Consider the following 23,794-nt stretch of genomic DNA (forward strand, 5'->3'; position numbering starts at 1 on the left):
TTAAAGTAAGTGTTTTATACATGTAATTAATTTTAACTTAAAAAGAACATAAAACAATGAAAACAGGCTCCACAATCAAGAGACACTTCTCTTCATTTCTCTGTATTGTTTTATTTCATCTGAACATGATCAATTACATCCACAATATCAGGGCCCATAACTCAGCTCAGTGTTAGAGTGAGATTTAACCTTGGCAAAACAGCACCTTGACTCAGCTCCCTCTGCTGTAAGAAGCAAAGGTCAGAGCCATCCAGTTATTTCAGGAGGACACCTAACTACACAGGTGGTTTCCTACCAAAACCCATTCCTCCCTCCTCATTCCTTGCTGCTGGAGGCCGGTTTAGGTACTTACCTCTTGGGGCCAGGTGATAAGATGTGGTCCCCTCACCAGCAACAGGAGAGAATCTTGACTCATCAAAATGTAACAAAGTAATTTTGTTCCCCTCTAGGGCCCACACTGGGCATGGACAGACAGGGCAAATCTGCTAGGAAGGTTTCTGAGGAAGAGAGTCTTAATTCTAAAACTCTGAAAGTAAATAGACCAAGAGTCAGCACAGGAACTTGGGCAGCCACCCTGGGGCTTGAGGGGAAGCAGCACAAGAGGCCAAACAGGTGAATTAGGCTGGGTTCTCACCTCCATCTCTGAGCTGCTCAAGTAACCAGTCCTGAGTGGCCTGACACTGGCATCCTGTTTTGTGGGATAATAAGCCCTCTTTGGTTTTGGACATTTTGTTTGAGCCTTCTGTTATTTGCCCAAAAAGCACTCCAACTCATACAAAGAGCTTTAGTGGGAATTAAAAACTCCCCAGGGAAGAATATTCTGGGTTTAAAATCTAAGCAACCCAGAATCCACAGGGCTCTTCTCTCAGTCCCAGTTACTCACCATCAAAAAGTGATGGCCCTCAGGTTCAGCTCAGGGAAAATTAAAAATAACTTGTTCCATGAACCTCTCCATTAGATCCCAGTCTTCAATTATTCCATGTCTTATTGGCCACTAAAGCAAGAGAAATCAAACTATGTCAAGCTTCAGTCCATGTCAGTAAGAGCAACAGTTTTAAAAACACTGGCCCAGAAGAGACTGAGTTATTAGAGAAAACAGGTCCTTTGCACTGGGTGAATGTTAATTTATGTAAAGAAATAACAGGCACTTTACCAGAAATATTAAGTTATATTATCATTTATATTCTACTTCACATCTCTAAGTACAAAGTATCATCTTAACAGTGAAGTAATAGATGCAAAAGTACAGCTAATCCGCCATACCATTCCATTTGGAGTTTGGAGGTTTTTAGAACAAATACCTAGTTAAACAATTTTAGTGCTTCTTTTTAATTAATCAGTCTACAGCTCTTCTACATCGGACAGGTCAGTGAGTCAACCTGCAATTTTCCACAGAAGCAGATCTTGCTCTCACATGAAGCCCAGCATTCCCAGAGTCAATCCTGCATTCTGGGGTTTCTTAAATTCACTTGATTCCCCACATGAAAAATACCTTGTTCAACTAACACAACACTGTAAATCAACTATACTTCAATATTGAAAAATACCCCATTCAAAACCAACAACAACAAAACCTCTTTTCCAACACAAGAATAAAATACACAGCTCACAAGTACAATTGCTATGAAATCTACCATTTTGCATGATTCATCCTACTCTCTGTTCTTGATGATACACTTACAGAAGCAAATCCCGTTGGGGAGTTTAACTTTGTGGCATACGTGGGTTTATCTATGGCTTCATCCCTTATGAAAAAGTCCAGGTCATCAACTCCCCTCAGCACCCAACTTTGGGCTTGGTCAACCACTTTTGCTGACTCTCTGATGGCAATACCTTAGGGAGAACAACGCAAAGATTTCTGTCAGCATCCATACTCATTTCAAGGGTCAAGGAAGCATAATATAACCCCTGTGTATGTACAAGTAAATTTTCAATGTCAGGGTCTCATTGGAGTTGAGAGTGTTCACAGAAAAGATGCTATCACAGAGCACATAAAGTAATACAGAAACCTTTCTTATGTTCTGGTATTATTTTTAGTGTGGCACAAAGGAGCCTAGCTGGTCTGCTTTTAATACTGACAAAAGATGAATTACTAAATTTTTCAGTTTCATCTGAAAAAACATCCCTCATGATAGTGAAGTGAAAAGCACATATCAATCGGTTCCAAATTTTAGAATACAATGTAGAAGGACACAAAATTAAAAATATAATGTGAAAGAAGAAAATAAACTGATAAATGCTCATACACTCTCAAGTCATTTTAAAAAAACTGTGTCACACAGATTTAAAATATATTTTTATTCTTGTTACAAAATCACTAAAAGAAAAAACTGAGGTTGCTGACTAATATCTGACGAGAAAAATTCAATAATCAAACAACTGTATTATGTAAAAATATTAATGGCTTTATGATATATTATTTTAATAACAGTTTAACCATGATATTTAGGAATATTCTTATAGTTAATAATCATATGAAACTTCACTGTAGAATTTAACATCTAATGAAATGTGGAAAGCTTCATGAAGATTCAATTTTCCACTTAAATTCCTAACCCCTGGTCACACTTTGCTTTCCCATAAACTCATCTTCATCAAATTTATTCCAAAACAAATGAGTAAACATATACAACAATTTTTAAAAGTAGAGTATTTGTAGTTCCCAATTTATTAGAAATGAAGAATAACAGCAAAGCTAAGGGAGTGAATTTTAACCCTTGCCCTCAGAAAGGCAACTTGAAATAATAGCTTGAAAAGGTAGGAAAAAAAAAGAGGTACAGGACAGAAATCACTTTGCTCACCTCCTCTTCTGACTCCATCTCACTGCCGCACTTGGTCCAGAAGCTTTCAACTTACAGAAGGTGACACAAATCCAAAGCGCAGGATTTCTGCAGGACTAAGGCAGCAGGCGTGACGTGGACGTGCTGGGGGCTGAGCCCAGAGGAAGCATCCTGGGCAGAAGCAGCGGGCGTGCCAGGACCACGAGGCCGAGAGTGGGGCTGGGGAAGTCTGGAGGGCCGGGACGAACTGCGGCAACTGCAGCCACAAACACACCCGTCCCCGAACACAGACCCCGCCACCGGCGGCGCACTGACGGGCGGCGCACTGACGGGCACCGCGCAGCCACCTGTGCATACGCAGCACGTCAGAGGGCCCTGGCGGGACGGCCCGCAGCCGACCCCAAACGCCTCGCGCAGCCGAGGCGCTGCTGCAGGGCCGGCGGGAGCCCCTGCAGCCGTCTCCCCTCACCTCGCGCCCCGCTCCGCCCTGGGCGGCGGCAGCAGCTGCGGGAACCGGAGCGAGCGGGCGGCGGGCTCCGGGACTGACCGTTCGCGCCGCCCTGCGCCACGACTCGCCCTCGCCCCCGCGCCCCGGCGGGGTGGCGGCCTCCGCAGGGGCCGCGGCAGCGAGAGCCCGCCTCTGCGATGAGGTCCAAGCCCCCCTAGGCCGCGGACCTAGGACAGCGAGGGCTTCAAGAAGCGGGCGGCGTCCCTGTCCTTCCGGAGCGAGCAGGAGGACGAGGTGCTGCAGGTGGGCAGGCTTCGGTCCCTGACCAGTGGACTGGCCCAGGAGGAGGACTGGAGCCCCAGGAGGAGCCTGCCAGTGCTGCCGTGAGGGAGGCTTACCAAGAGGCTGGAGTCAAAGGAAAGTCAGGCAGACTCCTGGGCATATATGAGAACCAAGACAGAAAGCACAGGACATATGTCTATGTCCTTACTGTCACTGAAATATTAGAAGACTGGGAAGATCCTGTTAATACAGGAAGGAAGACAGAGTGGTTAAAAGTAAAGGATGCCATCAATTTCTCCAGTGTCATAAGCCTGTACATGCAGAGTATCTGGAAAAATTAAAGCTGGGTTGCTCGCCAACCAGTGGAAATTCCACAGTCCCTTCCCTTCCAGAAAGTAACACCTTGTTTGTAGCTGCTGCACAGAGAACCTCTGGGCTGCCATCCAGCATAAGATAGACAGGGTTGGAAGGACCTCTTCCACCATGTGAAATCTCATGGGCAGAGGCTTCTTTATTTTCCTTGACAAATATCTGAATGACGCTTACAAACTGAATTTGCCATGCGGGATTTTTTTAACAATCTGCTTGATTTTTAGGTGCTTTCAAATCTTCTTTAAAAAGAAAAAAGATAGTGTAAAATATTTTAATAAGCCAAAGCCATGTGGAATTTTTTTTTTTTTTAGATGCCTTAAATGTGCTCTCCCACCCAGCCCACCCACCTTGTTATTTTGGTTGGCATTTTCACTTTTTCCCCAGTATTTTTTTATCCATTTGATGTCAGTCTGTGGTTTTTGTCAGATCAACATACTTGTGGGTATATTATCCTGGTGAATTGTCTTCTCATTCACAATATTAACATATTCAATGAATCCATTTGTCAACTCATTTATCTCAATTTTCACAACTGGTACTATGTCACTAGCTACTTGATATGGCCAATTCCCCTGTAACTCAATAGTCCTTTAATACAGAGTTTAACTCTATAGAGCTGGTGAGTTTTAGGCAGTTACTGTAAGCAAAATGCATGTAGTAGATATCTTATCATGGAACCTGTATTCATGGAATTGAATTAGGGTGCTCAGTTGCCAATTCCCTTTATTCATAATCTCTCTTTACACAGAACACACAAGAACCATATTTCCCTCAATGTAAATTGCTGCTTTTAAATATATATTTTCAGTTTGAATTTAGTGACATCTCTTCAGTTAAACTTGCTGGTTACCAGTAAACACCTTAAATAGCAGTCAGTGGTGACTGCATCAGAATTGAGTAAAATGGCCTTCTTGTTCACCTGTTACAGACCTAGGTTTTTAGGGTGCCTCGGAATGTCTCATCTTTTATAGGTGGTCAGCAGGTAGGTACTATTTATCATGTAACTAATTACTGGGACACTGGAATGTACCTAAGAATTATTTTGTCTTATTTTTATATTCACATAAATCCAAGAATCCTATCTAAAACACATAAATACCTAATCTGAAATGCCTGTACTTCCTCAACCAAGTCAGAGATGAGATGGGGCAAGTAAAAGGTGGTTCTCTATGTAGATATTAGCTTTTTGTAAAGATCATAACTGTTGAGTATAAAGTAGGAAGAAGCATCGTTAGACATTTGTTGTACAAATTGTTAACCTTTAAAAATATAATTGCTGCTGAAAATAGTGCTGTTATAAGGAAAATCAGTGCCACCATTTTGAAACTGGGCTCTTGTGCCATAAAAGCAGCTGAGCTAAATACGAGTATTAGTTCACAAATTAAGGCTGCCAAAGGAATAAGACAGAAAAACTTTAAACCACTGACATTTCATTCTAAATTATGTAGTGTGATCAGACATGATCTTCCAGAATTTTTATATTTTTCTTTGTACAGAGGTTATGTTTTCTGGGTGTTTTTTTTTTTTTAAGGAAATACTTAAAAATCCCACAGATTGACACTTGTTATCAATCTTCAGTGAACTAAGTTTTTCCTCAGTAATCTCTGAAGTTTCTTTAAATTATATACTTAACACAGAAGATAAATTGATTGTATTTGTACATAACACTGTGTCCACCTGAAATGTCACAATTACTGGGGGGCCTGGGTATGTTGTACATTGATATTCTTACAGGTAATAATGCATGAATTTCTTTTATAAACTCTTGGACTATGTATTTGATGTGTAAAATATGTACAGTATTAATGTCAACCATTTCTTAAAGGTGAGCCTATAAATATTGTTGTATCATTTTCTTTGGTCAGTAACATTTGGACCAAGTAGTGCCACTTGGGTCAGGATTTTCTTCAGTGCCATTTAGCAAAACATCTGTCTTTGGTCTATGCAACTAGCAAAATTTTGTATAATGCATCAGAATACTTCAGAGTTGTCACACTTTAAATTTCACATGAGGGGTTCTTCACTATTCTTGAACTCAGCCCACTGAAGCTAGAGGAAAGGCCCTGAGGATATTTATTTCTGTTAAGAGAAAAAAGCCTACATTTGCAGGCTCAACAATTGAATCTACTACAGATAAAAAATAGTGTCTACTCTCTCAGTCCCTCAAAGTTTACAGAGTGTTGGGACTTTCATTTGTGCTGCTTTCTGTTGGGTAGTTGGATAAAACTGGGCAGCTAAAATTTTCAGTCCCAAGTGCCTACTAAATTAAATAAAAAGAGGTTGTAAATTGACTTGCAGACACAAAGTAGCAAGTATCCTACATGTTTGATTTTGAGTTTTCTTAATTTCTTTTTTTTTTTTTTTGTAAACAGGTGAAATTTTTCAACTAGGCACATGCCATTCAATTTTCTGTCTATCCCATAGTTGTATAAAGTAGCAAAACTGAAGGGGGGAATGATTGTTGTATACACTTTAAAATTGCTTTGTATGGTCTCATTTGAGATAACTGGTGTAAGAATCTTGATGTTTTATATATTTGGAAATATCAAATTAAAAAATTGAAATTAAAAAAAAATCCTCACACAGTCTGTCAGTGCAAGTTCCAGTCTATCAGTGCAAGTTCCAGACTCCATCCTCTGTGCAAGATCAAACTTAATTATGCATGGATTTAGCATTAAACTGCCAAGAGAACATGAAAGACTATCAAGAGACAAAGGCAAAAAGGTTCTTCAATTCATGACTTTACTCAAGTTCACCAAGAATTTGAGGGCAATATTTCTACTCAAAAGAAAAAAATCACCACCCTAAAGAAAAAGTGCTAATTTAGTGAGAATGAAACTACCATGCTCAAAAATTTAAATGATAACAAAATCAATCTCATCTTTCCCAAAAGGTAGATACAAGTACTCTGACCCCAAATCATAGTAGACCTGTGTTTTCATGCCCCTTAGAAATAACAACAACAAAGTGCATACATTCTGTTAACTGTTATGTGGAAGCACCTAAACCCATGAAAGTGAATAAGGGTATATAGAGCTTATACCCAAAATCTTTTGTTGACACCTATGAAAAGCAAGCTGTGGACCAAAGAGCCCTTGTGAACATGATGGAGAACCAAGTCTAGGAAAGCAGCTGTAATGAGTATCTCCAAATACTTATGGAGTATACATATTACTTATCATAAAATGAAGACTTCAGTCACCAGCACCTGTCTCCAACACACTTCAGCTTACACAGGACCCTGACTCAGGTGTACACAGAAAACACAAGAAATGTGCAGAAGACACTAAGATGGAAGGGAAAATAAATATATCAGGTAACAGGACCAACACCTAAACAGTGCAAGTGGTTACATACACATGGCATCTCCATGCACTGGAACAGCATGAGGCCATGAAAAATGATAAAGAAGTTCTTCTTGTATGAATCCAGAAGGTTCACTAAATTGCAGTGTTATGAGAAAAAAAACAGGATACAGTGTATGCAGTATGCCACCACCTGGGTAACAACGCATCTGTGTATGTCTGCTGGTATCTGTAAAGTTACCTCAGAAGGAAACACAGTAACCAGAAGCACTGTTGCCATCTAAGAGGGGAAGTGGGTGGGAGAAAGTTAATTTCACTGTAACTTCTTTTTATATCACTCAACTTGTATGTCACATGAATGTATTACCCATTCAAAGTTAATTAAATTTGGACTTCTGCTTCTGGAAAGATGGATAAACATACTTTTCCCTGCTCTTCCCACTAAGCATGGCTAGACTCCCTAGGCTTTATATTTGAAAGAAACAAAAACATGCTGAGAGTTGAAGAGAATGTGGCAGACTGGCCAGGGATCAGGACCTGAGGAACTACACAGTGGTGACTTCCTGAGTTTTCTTTTTGTCTCATGCATCCCACACTAGGTGCCAGGGAAGCCAACAACCCAGAAACGCCAATGGGAGCAAATAAAAAGTGTCCCCAGAAAACCTGCTCTCTCCAGCCAAAGGAGATGAAGGGACAGTGGAAACACAGAAAATTTACACAGTTACTGCCTGACTCCAGCCAAATATTACAGGAAGACAAGCCCCCACCTGCAATGTAGACACCACATGCGGAACGAGGACCTCCATCCCCCTCACTGCCTCCATGTTTGGGTTATGACAGGAGGCCCAGTGGAACATCAGGAATTCCACCAATGACAGTAGGGCACCCCTTGCCATCCCAGAAAGAAGGTACCTGCAGAGGCCTTGGGGGGAAGCCCGAACTCTGGTCCACAATCAGCAGTAACATGGAGCCCCTCCCCAGATGAGTGTCAGCAAAGGCCAAGATTAAAATCTGAGCTTCAAATCCTAACTGGCATTATCCCCTTCTCCCTGCTGGAGCATTAACAGAAATGACTTACTAAAACATAATATTTAAATAAGATCTGGAACCTCATAATATAATACCCAAAATGTCCAGCACTGAATAACAAAAATTCTCTCAACATAGCAAGAACCAGGAACATCTCAAGTGAAAGGAGAAAAGATAATCAATAGATAAGAACACTGGCATGACACAGGTAACAGTTACCAAACAAGACTTTAAAAGCCATCACAGAATGCTTCAGTGAGCAACTACAAACACACCTGAAACAAATGAAAGACAAACAAACAAACAAAAAAGTCAGCAAAGAAACACAAAATCACAGCAAAGGTAAAAGGCCACATGGAAATTTAGAACCAAATAACCTAATACCTGAAATAAAAATCTCAATACATGGACTCAACAGCAGAAAAGAACAGATGAATCACTGAACTTGAAGACACGACAATAGAAATTACCCAAACTGAAAAACAAAGAGAAAATAGACTGAAAAATGAACAGGGCCTCAGGGACAGATGGGCGCAATATCAATGAATATGACATTTATGCATTCTGAGTCCCAGAGAGGATAAAGCAGTAGGGCTGGAAAAGTATTCAAAGAAATAATGGCTAAAATTTTGCCAAATTTGTCATGAATGAATGAATGAATGAATAAATAAATAAATATAAATAAATAAACAAAACTAAATATTTAAGACTGAACAAATTCCAAACAGGATCTTAACCCAAAGAAATCCACTCTGACATATTATAGTTAAACACCTAAAAACTAAAGACCAAAGAAAAAATTCTGAATGCCTCCAGCAAATTTCTCATCAGAAATCAGGGAGCCCAAAAGGAAGTTACATATTTTTCAAGTGTTGAGAGAACTGCCCACTCAGAATTCTGTATTCTGCAAAAATAACCTTCAAAAATGAAGAGCAAATCAACTATTATCTATAAAATAGATAAACAACAAGGTCCTCCTGTCCAGCATGGGAATTCAGTACCTCATAATGGCCTATATATATAAAGTTGAATCACTCTGTGGTACACCAGAAAGTAACAACATTGTAGATGGACTGTACTTCAACAAAAGAAAATGTTTTTACTTTAAGTATGTATTTTTAACTGAAGTATAGTCAGCTTACAATGTTGTGTCAATAAAAAAAAAACTTTTTAAATAGCAAAATAAGGCATTCTCAGATGAACAAAACTAACAGAATTTGTCAACCAACATATCTACTCTAAAAGAATGAACAAAACAAAGAGAAAATGAAAAAAGAAGGAATCCTGGAACATCAGGAAGGAAGGAAGAACAATAAAAATAGTAAAAATATGGACAATTACACTTTCTTACTCCTTTCTGTTTGCTAAATTTTGTTTGGTAGTTGAAGCAAAAATTATAATGCTGATGCACTTCTCAGTGTGTGAAGAGGAAACATACAAGACTATCATAACAAACTGGTAAGTGTTGACACCAGCAGACTAAGAAAAGTTATGTGTATATGATGTAATGGTTACAGTAACCACTTAAAAAGATACACAAAGAGCTGTAGCACAGGGAACTATATTCAATACCTTCTAGTAGCCTATAATGAAAAAGAGTATGAAAATGAATAAATCTGTATGACTGAACTACTATGCTGTTCACCAGAAACTGACACAACATTGTAAACTGACTCAACTTCAATTAAAAAAAAAATGATACACAAAGAGAAGCACTCAAAAACACCACAGATAAGTCAAAATTAAGTTCTAAAACATTTTCAGGTAATCCACAAGAAGTCACGTAAAGCAAAACAGAGAAGTGAAAAGCAGAACAAACAGAAAAAGGACCAATCAATAACCACAATAAATCTAAGTGGTCTAAACACACCAGTTAAATAACAGTCAATTTAAAAACAATGACTGAGCTCTATGTTGTCTATAAGAAACACTTCAATTTAACAGTATAGAAACATACTTGTTTTACTACACTTCAGTTTATTGAGTTTTACAAATTGAAGGTTTGTGGCAATACAGAATCAAGCAAGTCTATCAGCATCACTTTTCCAACAGCATTTGCTCACTTTGTGTCTCTGGGTCACCATTTGGTAATTCTCAGACCACTTCAAACTGCTTTATTATTATTAATTTGTTTATGGAGATCTGTGATCAGAGATCTTTGATGTAACAACCACGACTCACTGAAGGCTCAGGTGATGGTTAGCATTTTTTAGCAATATTTTTAAACTAAGGTACATACATTGTTGTTTTAGACATAATGCTATTGCACACTTAACAGACTACAGCACAGTATACACATAACTTTTAAATGGACTGGGAAACCAAAATTTCATATGACTGGCTTTCTTGTGATATTTGCTTTATTACTGTGGTCTGGAACCAAAACCACCACATCTCCAAGGTATGCCTATATGTTGGTTAAAACTAGACAGATGAAAAAAGATATTCCACATAAACATTAATCAAAGAAAGTATGAGTGGACACATTGCTATCAGAAAAAGTAAAATTTATAGCAAAGAAAATTACCACTAACAGAGAGGGATACTAAATAATGATCAAAGGTCAATCCATCAAGAAGACATAGCAATTCTAAATGTGCATGTACCAAAGAAGAGTGCTGCACGATACATGAAGCAAAAACCGAAAGGAGAACTAGAAGAGTGCACAGTTACAGCTGCAGACTTCAATCCCTTCTCTCAGCAACTGATGGCACAAGTAGAGGGGAACTCAGCAAGGATACAGGACTCAGCAATACTATCAACATGCAGGGTCTAACCAACACGAAGAGAGTACTTCGCCCAGCAGGAGCAGAACGCACATTGTTTTCAAGTGCACAGGGGACCAAAGTAAACTTAATACTGATCATAATACAAACCTCAAAACTTTAAAAGAACTGAAACCATACAGACAATGCTTTCTGACTACAATGGAATTAACCCAGAAATCAGCAAGAGATGGGTAACGAGAAAATACCCCCAAACACTTGGAAACTAAACAACATGGTTCTAAATAATCTATGGATCAAAGAGGAAGGCTCAGGGAAACTAAAAACTATATGAACAGGATGAAAATAGAAAATACAAAATATTAAAATGCGTGGAACATAACTAAAGCAGTGCCGAAAGGAAAAATTTTAGAAAAGAGAAAAAGTCTCAAATCAATAATCTATGTTCTCACCTTAATAACCTAGAAGAAGATAAAAGTAAACCCAAAGCAAGCAAATGAAAGGAAATAAAAAGAGGAAATTAATGAAATGCAAAACAAAAAATAGAGAAAAATCAATGAATCAAGAAGACAATTCATCAAAAGTTAAAACATTTGCTCAGCAAATGACCCTGGGAAGAAGGTGAAAAGGCAAGCTATGTGATAGGAGAAAATACACACATCTGACAAAGGACTCATATCTAGTATATACCAAGAATCTTCAAAATAACAAAATTAGAGAGATGGAAACAGATGAGTGGTTGTCAGAGGTCAGGAATGGTGGAGGGGAGGGGGAGTGTGTAATTATAAAGAAATAGCGTAGGAAAGATCTTTGCGATTATGAGACAGTTCTGTATCTTGACTGTAGTGGTGATTACAGAAATCCACACACGGGATGAAATAACGGAGAACTGCACTTACATTGTACCAATGTCAAACCTCTGGTTATGATGTTGTACTATAGTTGTGTAAGATGTAACCTTTGGAGGAAACAGAAAGAAGAGTAAATACAACTTTCTAAACTCTCTTTACAACTCCCTGTGGCTCTAAAATTGTTTCAAAATAAAATATTTTAAAGACAAAAAATAGTTTTAAATGATTTAAACAAATTAAAAATTAAAACACCTCAGTTAGCTGTAATGATGAATCAAAACTAATGAGATTAAACTCAATAAAGAACAATGTAAACATTTTGAAGATTTTTTTTAAAAACATAGAATGTGTGTAACCAGAAAAGACATGCTATTCTCCAAGTGCTAAAAAGTCATCTGAAGGCAATCTAAAGAAGATTATTAGGGACCATATATCTAAGGAAGATTTCATCTAAAGATTTAGATATAAATTCTGGATCTTAAGAACACCTGCTACAGCAGTTGACAATAGTAATTTTTAAAATAAAAATATCCAATATGTTTCCCAAAAAATGTCATATATTTTACTAAACCTTTACAGAATAAATAATTCCTATCTTATATAAACAGTTTCAAAGAATAGAAAAAGAAAGCTAAAAAATTAATTTTACAAAGCCAGTAAAATTCTGATATACAAACTGGATTAAACTAGTACAAGAAAGGAAAATTATCTCACTTTTGAATATTGATACAAAAATGCCAAATATATGCAAATACAATTTAGCATGTACTTGATATTTCATAACCAATTAGGGTTTACCTCAAGAATGAAATAAAAGACTGTTCAATATTTGAAAATGTATCAATGTAATTCACCATGTTAGGAGCTTAATTATAAAAGCTATATAATCATCTTTGCAGATATACAAAAAGCCTTAAATGTCAACATCTATTCATAATAAATTTTTTTTTAAAAAAACCTTTTGGTAAACTAGGAATGCAAAGGCACTGTATTAACCTGAAAAAGCATTTCTACAAAAACCTATAGTAATCACCAGTGAAACACTAAAATCGTTATTTTTTAAGTCAGAAATACAAAAGGGCCTGCTACTCCCAAGTTCTAGCATGTGCCGCCAGGCAAAAAAAAAAAAAAAAAGTATTGGCATGAAAAGAGACACGATAACCATTATCTGCAGTACATCTTGGATGATTTTAATAGATATTGTTCAAAAAAAATTTACAGAGAGCACATAAAAAATAAGTACAGTAAAAAATGTCCAGCCTCATTAGTCATTAGGGAAATGAAAATAAAAATCACTATAAGATACAACTTCACACCTGCTAGGATGGCTAAAATGAAAAAAAAAGGACAATAACAACTTTTGGAAGGATGTGGAAAAGTTGGAACCTTCAGCTTTGCTAATGTGAATATTAAATTGTGTACCCACTCTAAATAACAGTTTGACACTTCCTCAAAATTTAAACAAAGTGTTATTCTGTGTGTAACAATTGCATTCCTAGGCATATATCCAAAAGAATAAAAACATGTCTACACACACACTATACACGAATGTTTATAGTAACCAAAAGTGAAAACAACTCAAAAAGCTATCAGTTGATGAATGGGCAAAAGCAAAATTGAATACATATATACAAGAGAATTTTTTTTTACCAATTAAAAGGAATAGAGTACTGATATATAATACAATATAAATGAATCTTGAAAACATTATAATGAAAACAGCCTCCAATTGTAGGGGTCAGTTTATATGAAAACGTCCAGAATGGCCAAATCTATTGAGACAGAAAATATGTTAGTCTTACCAGGAGCTGAGGGGGTGGGGTGCTAGAAATAACCACTAATAGCTATGGAATCCTATTATTCTAAAGTTTAATAGCTTTCATGACTGAATAATGTTGGGAATATACGAGGAATCACTAAATTGGACATTTATGGGGGTTAATTTTATCATATGAGAATTATATTTCAATAAAGTTGTTATTAAAAATAAGTTATGTATGGAGTACATAAAAATGAAAAATTAAGTTTATTAAAATAAAGCCATATATCACTTTGGCTAATGGAATCTTTATGAATTTTAAAAAATTAGAAATCTAGAAAGAATGATCAATATGTTTCTCTAAAGAAGAAACACTGAATTACAAAACACTGTAAGCTTGAAATATAATAACCCAAACTATGTATGCAAAATGAAAAAACAGATCATCAGTGCATTTGAATCCTACTTACATAGCAGCTATTATATGCCAGATAATCTAAGTAATCCATACATATTGACATATTTGATCTTATAACAAACCAATGACAAGAGACTACTACAATCCTCCCATTTTAGAGCGGGGGATACTGAGAAGTCAAGTCATCTTAGTTTCACTTGGCCCCTAGTTAGCAGAGCTAGGCTCAGACACCAGTAAGTTTCCTCCAGAGGCCGGGCTTTTAAGCCCCTACACACACTGCTGACCTTGTCAATCATGAACTGAAATAGGAATAAAGACAGGAAAGGAGAACAAAGAAGCAAGCAGAGAGAAAAATGCCCAAATCAAAGGAGGTCAAATATCCTGATAGGGCTGAAGACGAGAGGCTAGAAATACAGTGGAAATGCATGGGTAAAGGGAAGAAAAGTTGACAGATCTCCTGAGGTCAGGAAACAACAACCTGTAAACTAGAGTCAAAAGTGGTGTCTTCACTGTCTCAGCAGCAGAGAATGAGGATGACCAGGAGGGGATGATGCACCTGTCTTCTTAAGCTGTGATTTGCACATTTTCAGAATCTCTTACTATAGGTGTTATTTAAAGGGTTTTGTTCATATATTTGTTAATGATTAGGATGTACCCTCTAAGAATTCTTTATTATCTTTTCCAGTTTTTAAGTATTGAGTTTACTATTTTTCATGTTTGTTCTTCAATTTTACTTTTAATGTATTACTCATCTTTTAATTTTTGTGTAGAACATTTTTGATTGGGATTTTTTTCATTCTTTATGTCAACTTTATGATTAGAAAACCCTTTTTCATTCTAATTTAATACATTTCCCAATACATTTCACTCATTCCCTTATTGTTGTAACAATTCCATCAAACCCTTTAACATTTCCTTTCAAATTTTTTTTAAGGAAGTAAGTATCCATCTTTACTTCTTTTTCTAAACTGTAACTAATTGTGTCTGCATCATTTGTTTAAGAAAACTTTCCCTCATCTGTTATTTTTTATCCCTGTATCTTTAAAATATTGTAGTATTCAGGGACTTAGCAATATCCACAAAGCATGGCTCCAAAAATCTTCTCTATTGTGTTTCTGAATTTACCTGTATTCACAACATGTGCATTTCTGTTAAAAATGGCTTCCCTCCAACTGATAGACACAGATTGATGGCAATCAAGGAAAAAAATTATTATGGGGCTGTTGAATCTAGGTCTCGAATGATGAAAATATTCTCTCCATCAAGAAAGTCAAAGAGAGGGTGAAGAGGAGGAGGGGCTGAAGAGAAAGGGAAACATCCTGTGTGTTCTGGCTTCCGTATTTAGCTCAAGAAGAATACATTCTTAATAAATATCAAACAAAATAAAATTTCTCAATGTCATATTATACAAGATTATGCATATCATGTTTCTGCAGCTCCCAGGGGGAGCTTTTGTGGACTTACAGGAAAAGCCTCATGACCTGGACAATGGGAGAAGATCTGGGGCTTAGACCCTAACAAAGACATCGCCGTGTAACACTACTGTGTGATAACACCCCCAACACCACCGTAGGCTATCATGAAAAACAGGGTTCCTGGGCAAGCACTTAGGCAGTAGAACAGAGATTCCAAACAGAAAGGCCAGAGCCATCCCTCCAGTTAACACCAAGGCAGCTAGTGCACACATGGCTGGGTATCATAAGGAAGAGGTCAAACTTCTGCAGATACCAACTCAGGATGATTCAAGTTAAAAATATTTTGAAAAATCTCACAAGCCAAAAAGAATTCTCGATGACCTGAAGTGTAACAGTAAGATAACCAGTGTGTGTAAGATAGACAAGCACACAGGGATGCAAGTATGAGAAAGCTTTTTCAAAAACAGAACAGCTCAGGGGACCACATCAGAACAAAGATGAGCCCCTTTGCTGGATGGGAATAACTGGAAACGATCATCCAAACACAAAGTATATCTGATATTTGTAATTACATTTATATATTCTTTTATCTCAAACTGCATACATGTTTTTAAAGTCTATTTTCAAATAATCTTTTAAAAATAACCCTTAAAACCTGAAATAAACAAGTTTTCCACCGTTTTCCTATATGGCTATCTAGAAAACACAGCCCTTCGCTATCTGCTATAATCAAGATCCCTTCACCCAGTGAAGTGAAAATTATCCAAGAATATAACCTTGAGAATGTTTATTAAAGTATCTTAATTTGCTATCTGTGTCATTCTGCAACAGGAAATCCCTTTAATTTAGATATTGTCTCAATCAGAATATTGTATGATCACTTCTAACTTATATATCTTTCCATGTTTTTTCCTCTTTCTTCTAAGTGGAAGCAGAATCTTCCAGACTCAACTTTACAATCACCATTCCAGACAGCATTTCTGAATAAGTCATATTTTAATATTGCCTCCCCACTTTGAATAAAGCATGGATCTTTTCACTACACTTAAAGTAAAACTCGATAAATATTTATTGATCACTTAAATATGTCAGGCACTGTGATTAAGAATTTAAATAAATAAACTTCATCCTTTAAACTATCTTTTTAAAATGCACTACTATTAGCCCCATGTTATATACAAGAAAACTGAAATATACTGATGTTAAATTAAGTTTGGGGGTCATCGACCGCTATGGGCTAAATGTGTGCCCCACCCCACAGTTCATCCGTTGAAATCCTGATGCCTGTGGGAGGTGATTAGGTTGTGAGGGTGAAGCCCCCAGGAATGGGTCAGTGCCCTTAGAAAAGAGACCCCACAGAGATCTCTCACCCATTCCATCATTTGAGAACACAGGAGAAGACTGGCTATGAGCCATAAGGTGAGGCCCTCACCCAGGACATTAACGTGCTCATACCTTGATCTTGGACTTAGCCTCAGATCTGTGAGAAAGACATTTTTGTTGTTTATGTCACTAATGTGGTAGGATTTTGTCACAGCAGCCCAGCAGAATAAGACATACGTCAAAGCAATGGTCTAAGATTGGCATCCAACCAGTCAGACTCTAGAACTGACCTGGTCTTGTGATATTACAATTACTAACCCATCTTCCTCTTTCCCAATTCTCCACTACTTTAGCGAAACATCAAAATCATCTGTTGAGTTTTTCTTTAACACAGATACATCAGTTCTACTCTTTACATCCATCTTGATTCAGCATTTCTGATCTTTTACTCTTTGATTTTCTTAGCATTCTCCCAATCTTAAACAGATGAAGTCAAATGTGTGATTGTGATGTTTAGTCACCTGGAAGAGCTACAGCCTTAGAATCGACACTTCTTATATTCAGGGACAAAATCTTGACTTATTCAGAACCCTTATTACGTCTCTATAGTCTTGCTGCTAATAGACACTCCATAAATATTTTCTCAGTGATTAAAACTTTATAGGCCTCAACACTATTAAACAGTTGCCTCAGGGTGCTAATATCTGGAAAGTCAATAGGAAATACCTAAAATAATGTATTATACTGAGTTGATTGCTAATTTTATTTTCAAGACAGCACAGAAGGGAACTGGTGGGGGGGAAGAAAATTTGTAGTACATTTCTAAAATTTTGAAAATTGTATGGCTAGTGCTAATTGACTGTAATATATTGTGTGAGAATTATAATCACAAGGTTTGACAACCTGTAGGTGATGAGCACTTTTCAGTCAGAATGTACAAGGCAGTGAACATCAGGTGTGATTACACCGGACTCCAGCAGCTGAATTTCAGACCTGTATTTAACCATAGGCGTTTGTTACTATGTAAAAGATAAATTCTGTCTGTTACAATGTGGTCAATTGTAAATTTAAGTTTATTTTCCCATTTCATATTAGGTTTGTACTCACGGTTCTAAATTACATGGTCTCCACATATTAGTACACTTTAAATGCAGTTTTCTATGTAACATGCATTGCTTTCATATACAGTGTCATTAAAGTCGTTTCCTTTCTAAGTTTCATTATGTCAGTATGCTTTTTACTTTGTAATATTGTGAAAACAATTTTCCTAGCTTTTAATGTGCACACAATATATGTTTATAAAATAGCAATAAAAGTAATTTAGGCAAGCTTCTAATTATTGAAGGTCACAGAAATACTATTATCTAAAAATTTATGTGATTTTCTAAAAATTATGGCAATTTCTTACTGGCCTATTTACTTAGATATTTAATCTTTCATCAATAAATAGCACAGTGAAATATAAATTAAATATATAAATTGAATTTGATAGATACATTACTCTTAACACCTTTCTTTCCTAAAGTAAAAAATTTCATGTATCAATTCAAAGAAACACAGCAGAAAACGAAATGTACAGGAATTAAAATTCTTATTTCAAATTGGTAGCAAACAAAAAGTGAAGCAACTGCGTTATCAGGTAGAAAAGCTACCACCAGGCGGCGCAGCTGAGCCCCCAGCCAGGATTGGCGGCGCGCTTCGCCTCGCGAGCGCCACGCTGGGTGACTGGGAGCGGGACCGCTGCCCTTTGCGCCTGGGCTGGCTGCCGTGGGGCGCCAGCTACCGGCTGGGGTGGGGGCTGGTTTTCTTTCTATCGGGGAAGGCCGCTGGAGAGAGGGGAGGGAGGACAGGGGGTGGGAGCGGCGGGAGGGCAGCCGGAGAGCAGGGCGAGGAGGCGGTAAGGGGAGGGGAGGGGCCGCGCGAAGCTGGGGCCAGGCCGGGAGGGGTGCGGGGAGGGTTGGGACCGAGAGAGAAAGTAACTCCAGGACGAGACCGGAGCGTCTCGCGCCGCGGGCACAGGCGGCGTGGCTGCGCCCGAGCCTGTGCCGCCGCTCCCGATCCAACGTAAGCCCGGCGCGGGCGCCACCGTTCATCGATGCGCACCCCTGTCCCTAACGTGGCTGCGACGCCCAGAAAGTCGCCCAGCCGTGATTCGTACCTGGGCAGGGGCGGCGGGACACGCGGAGCGGGGACATCCAGCGTCAAGGCCTGGTGTGGAAGAGGGGACTGCCCACGTGGCCAGCCCTGGCCCCGGTAGAACCTCTCCAGGCAGGTTGGGGGCTCAGATCCTGGCACGCTGGCCTCAGTGCAGGGCTGGCGAGTATCCGGTGTCCAAGCCGGGCTCCCGGAGCTGGGGCTTTGGGCTGACTGGGCCCAGCTTGGTGTCCAAGTCAGAGAGAGAAAAGGTCTCCAGCGGGACAGATGTGCGTCCTCTGCCGCCCACCCGCGAGTCCGAATTGGAGCGGGAGGGGCTGGCGCGCTGCTGGTCGTGCCAAGCGTGCGGGATCTAGAGCCCCAGGGGGGCACCTGGGAGACGTGATCGCCCCTCGGGAACCCCGCTGCCCGCGGGCATCCCCGGATCTGGACCGCGCACCGCATACACTCGCAAACAGCCCCCTCCCCCGGAGCTGGAGCGTGCTTCCCTCCCTCGTCCCCAACCCCTGACTGCAGAAAGATAAGCTTCAAATTTTCACTCCGTGTCTCATATGTGCCTGAAGGTATTTAACTGCACGAGTGAATAACAGCATTAGTTTCAATTTCTTTTTAATCCCTGCAACAATAAACTTTGAGAACAACAACAAAAGAAAACTAAAACCAAAAGTATGAAAATTCTATGTGACAATATTATTTGATGGTACATGTAATTAGTTAGATTAATTTTATTTCACTTAAGGAAACAATACTGTTAAAAAATTTCTATTAACATGCATAATAAAAATACATAAAAATATCAGTCACTTTTACAGAATTATTATTCAGTGTTTTACATATGCGGAGTCAGACTTGCCATGAAGCTGATGGAATTTGTTTCCGAGCACCTCATTTGTACAAACCTTTCCAGGGACCTGAAAACAGTCCTAGAATGTGTTTATAAAGTCAGTTATTTTTGTTACAATTAGAAATATATTTATAATTGTGATTTTTTCTTATTGTAATTAATATTTTATTTTGTGACTGATAGTTATTTATAATTTGTCTTCTATTTCTTAAATAGAGCCGCTTCAAAATGGAGGGGCTTTAAAAGTTAAAGGGTCATATAGCCTTGAGCTGTATTAGTTAGCTATATGAATCGACTGCATTAATTTGTTTAATTAATATGACAATATGCTTTACACACAAAGAAACAGGACAGGAAAATTAAGGAACTTCTATATGAAGGCTGTTAAGTTAATGATATAATATTCAAAACAAGGCCTTCCGGCTCTTGAGTCCCTGTTCTGAAAGTCCACACTTATAGACATAGATATTAACACAGATGGAACTCCAGACTCAGTCATACATGTATGAGGTATGGCTCAATTTATGTAAAATTCCAAACAGGCAAAAATAAATGGCATGTTTTACAGATACATACATTTACAGTAAAAATACAAAGACTAGCAAAGAACTGGTTAACATAGGACTCATGGTAGGAGTTACCTCTAGAGAAAAAGGAGAATTTAGTGGGGAGGAGCCTCCAAGGGCTTCAAGTGTCTTTGCCATTGTATATTTTTAAATGATTATTAATTCTACAGTTATCAGAGTATTATTTTACTTTAAGTCGTATGTAGCTTATAGATACCCTCATGTGTGCAATACGTATAAAAAATTCAATAAAAATTGTCACATATTTCAAAGTACATAGGTTCCCCTAAGTATACATAGAAAATCCCACATCTCTTTCTTATTGCTTTAAATAGACAGGAACTGTATTTTTTAATTTAATGGAATAAAAATAAAACATTTAGATTTTAAGCTATATTTTGGCATATTTCAAAGGAGAACACATCTTTATTTTGGTTTCATCATGAAATATTAATAACATAATAACCAAAAATACCTGGAATCTTGGTAACCATGAATAATTAGTGATTTAATCACATGTATTATAGAGACCTGGTTCCATCTAAGGATAGACACATGGAAAGAGTGTCATACTTATCAAACCATAAGAAGAAGCTGGGAAATCTGCAAAATCACACTGCTGCTGAACCCATCAGAGTGCTGACTTTGAATGGTTACCATCAGGGTAAAATTTGAGGAACGCTGGCATGAGCCTCCAGACAGACAAGACACTGGCAATCCCTCACCTGTCCCAGAGCACTGAAAGTGTTAGGTAGTTAGATAAGTGGGGGCACCAGGCAGACAGGTGGAGGAGAGAGAGGATGGTCTGGATGATGGTGGCATGCCTGCCTCCAGCATAAAGGGACTTTACTTCATCTAAGTGAGTGCCAGCAAGAAACCAGTTAGAACTAAAAGGCTGGAACTTCATGGTAGTGACAAGGACCTAACCGGAAATGACACAGTGCTCATTGTAATATAATTAGCATTGAGGTTCGGGCCCCTCCATGGGTTTTTCTGTGTTCATCATGGATAAGGGCATTCACAAAGGGGGACAAACATGACTAAGCACTCCAGGGGCAAGAGCCATCAATCAATCAAAAGACCACCTCTAAGTGAGGGTACAAGAGGAAGGAGCAAAGACCATTGCTGTGTGCACTTGGATCAGCCTGCCTCCTGTTCTTGGAGGGGTACCTCACCTTTCCTAATAAAATCTTTCACTGCACAATGCTTTCATCTCCCATGTGAATTCTTATCTTTTGAGTAAGTCAAGAACTGGGGACTTTTCCTTCCCTCTTTTAGGGTAACAGAAGGAGACAAGGTGGGGATGCAAACAGATACAAAAGTATCAACTAACTCCTTAATGAACTGCTCAAAGCTGAGCACTCCCAGTTGGGAGAGTATAGAGTCCTGGGAGCACAGATGGTCGCAGCCCCTTCTCCATGGACCTCACTGTTTGCTTGTGAAAAAGCCTGGGGGCAGGAAAGAGTGGAGAAAGCCTCCCACAGTTGGTGTGTTCCTGTTGCCCTGGGATGGCACTGCTGAGGGAGAAAACAATTCTTACCTGGATGCTTTCCCCAGTGGAATAATGTCTTAAGAAGCTGAAAATAAAGGGCAGTAAATCCTGTCAATTTCAGGGGGTTGAAAACTCAGAGTTTGGTTAATGGATACAGGCAGACATCCTCCTAGTTTCAGAAAATTTAAGATTTCTTTTTACCATGGAAAGCAGGGCAGGATCACCAAGGAAACTTGGCTCCAATGACTCAGAGACACGTGAGCTACCTAAGACTGATGCTAAATGAGGAAAATGTGGAAAGCCTCTTTGTTCCTCATCACCTGAAGTAACCAGGACTAAGAAACAAGCAACAGCAGACCAACCCCCAGCAGAGGGATAAGAGCACACAGGGACCAAGATGCAGGGTCACAGGGAACATCTCCAACTGAAGGTGGACCAAGCACATTCCAGAATAAAATTCAGATATTCTATCAGTCTAGCTCCCGCCCTAACCACAAGGTGACACTGAAGGAACCTGAGGTTGGCCATGCATGGCAGGTAATTGAAACTACCAGCAAAACAGAAACACAGCTCAGTTCCTCAATGAAAGCCTAGCAGGAAAAGAGGTGTGCCTATTTCCAGCCTTAAACATTATTTACTTAGGCTTCTGACCCCCTACATGGAATATGTAGATTTCAACTAAAAGTTATGAGACCTATGAAATGGAAAGAAAAAAGAATCCACTGTTGAAAGATAAAACAAATAATAGAAGTGAAAATCAGACAGGGAATATAAAATCACTATGATTAATACATCACACGCTCCAGTGAAAAGACTTGAAGACATTCATGAATAGATGGGTCATTTCAGCAGAGAAATGGAAACAATAAGAAAATGTCAAAGAGCAGGCTAGGAATAAATTTAAACACATGCCCAGCAAAGGGAATGAAGAATGTCTTTTACAGGCTCATTAGTAGGCCTGACACATTCAAGGAAAGCCTTGGTGGACTTGAATATAGGTCAACAGACATTACTCAAATGAAAACAAAAGAGGAAATTCTTGGAAAATTTTAATAATTTAAATTTAAAAGAACAGAGTATCCAAGAGATGTAAGCCAATCAGTCTGAAATATATTTAATTGAAGTCCCAGAAGGAAAAAGAAAGTAAAAGAATGAGGGAAAAAAATTGCAAAATGAATGGTCAAGAATTTTCAACAAATAATGAATTAAAAAACTATCTAGAAATAAATTCATACTGCTAAAGGCCAAAGATGAAGGGAAGCATTAAACTCTGTCAGAGAAAATTACATGATCATCTTTAGGAAATGGGGTGTCTCCCAGGTGTTTGAGACCAGGTGGAACCAGAATAAAGTTATCAACGTGCCTAAAAAAATGATGTATAATTTAGAGGAGTGAATGATCCGCCAAAGGGGTTAAGAGAAATCAGAGAAGGGAGGTAACAAGGTCAGTTATCCCGTGTAAAGTATGCTTTTCCTGGCTAGAAGTTGGATCATCCTGTCATATATAGTGTACAAATCAATGAATCAATTAATTAACTGTATGAACATATATAAATAACTAATAAAGACAATTTAAAATTATATTCTGATGCTATTATATATTCAAATGATAAAACAAAATATGTCTCGGTATTTGTACTCAAATAATATACATTTCTGATGTTTTTTTTTAATGTAAGTATAGTCAGTTTACAATGTATCAATTTCTGGTGTACAGCATAATATTTCAATCAGACATATACATACATATATCCCTTTTCATATTCTTTATTACAGGTCACTGAAAAATACTGAACATAGTTCCCTGTGCTAAACAGTATAAGCTTGTTGTTTATCTATCTTATACACAGTAGTGTCAGCAAATCTCAAACTCCCAATTTATTCCTTCCCACTCCCTTTTGATTTGCTTTTCAATAACATTTGCTTCTTTCTTTCAATGTAATTTCAATAATTACCTTTCCAATATCTCAGGTTGACTTTAATATTCTACTAAGTTGAGCTTAATATTCATTGACAGATATTTTAAATTTC

General features: G+C 38.2%; 1 protein-coding gene across 1 annotated transcript in view; it reads right to left on the reverse strand.

Moving 5' to 3' along the window:
- The window catches only part of LOC141576740 (uncharacterized), a 32,540-nt gene extending 13,234 nt beyond the window's left edge, over window positions 1–19,306 (reverse strand). The window contains exons 1-5 of the mRNA XM_074360150.1: window positions 18,689–19,306; window positions 2,802–3,633; window positions 1,682–1,833; window positions 884–994; window positions 353–526 (exon numbers count right to left, since the gene is read on the reverse strand). Of these exons, the coding sequence (XP_074216251.1) occupies window positions 2,848–3,633; window positions 18,689–19,306 (1,404 nt within the window). The 3' untranslated portion in view covers window positions 353–526; window positions 884–994; window positions 1,682–1,833; window positions 2,802–2,847. The remainder of the gene's footprint in view (window positions 1–352; window positions 527–883; window positions 995–1,681; window positions 1,834–2,801; window positions 3,634–18,688) is intronic.
- Window positions 19,307–23,794: the final 4,488 nt, after the last annotated feature.

This window comes from Camelus bactrianus, unplaced genomic scaffold (assembly GCF_048773025.1).
Source record: "Camelus bactrianus isolate YW-2024 breed Bactrian camel unplaced genomic scaffold, ASM4877302v1 HiC_scaffold_28, whole genome shotgun sequence".
Lineage (NCBI taxonomy): Eukaryota > Metazoa > Chordata > Mammalia > Artiodactyla > Camelidae > Camelus > Camelus bactrianus.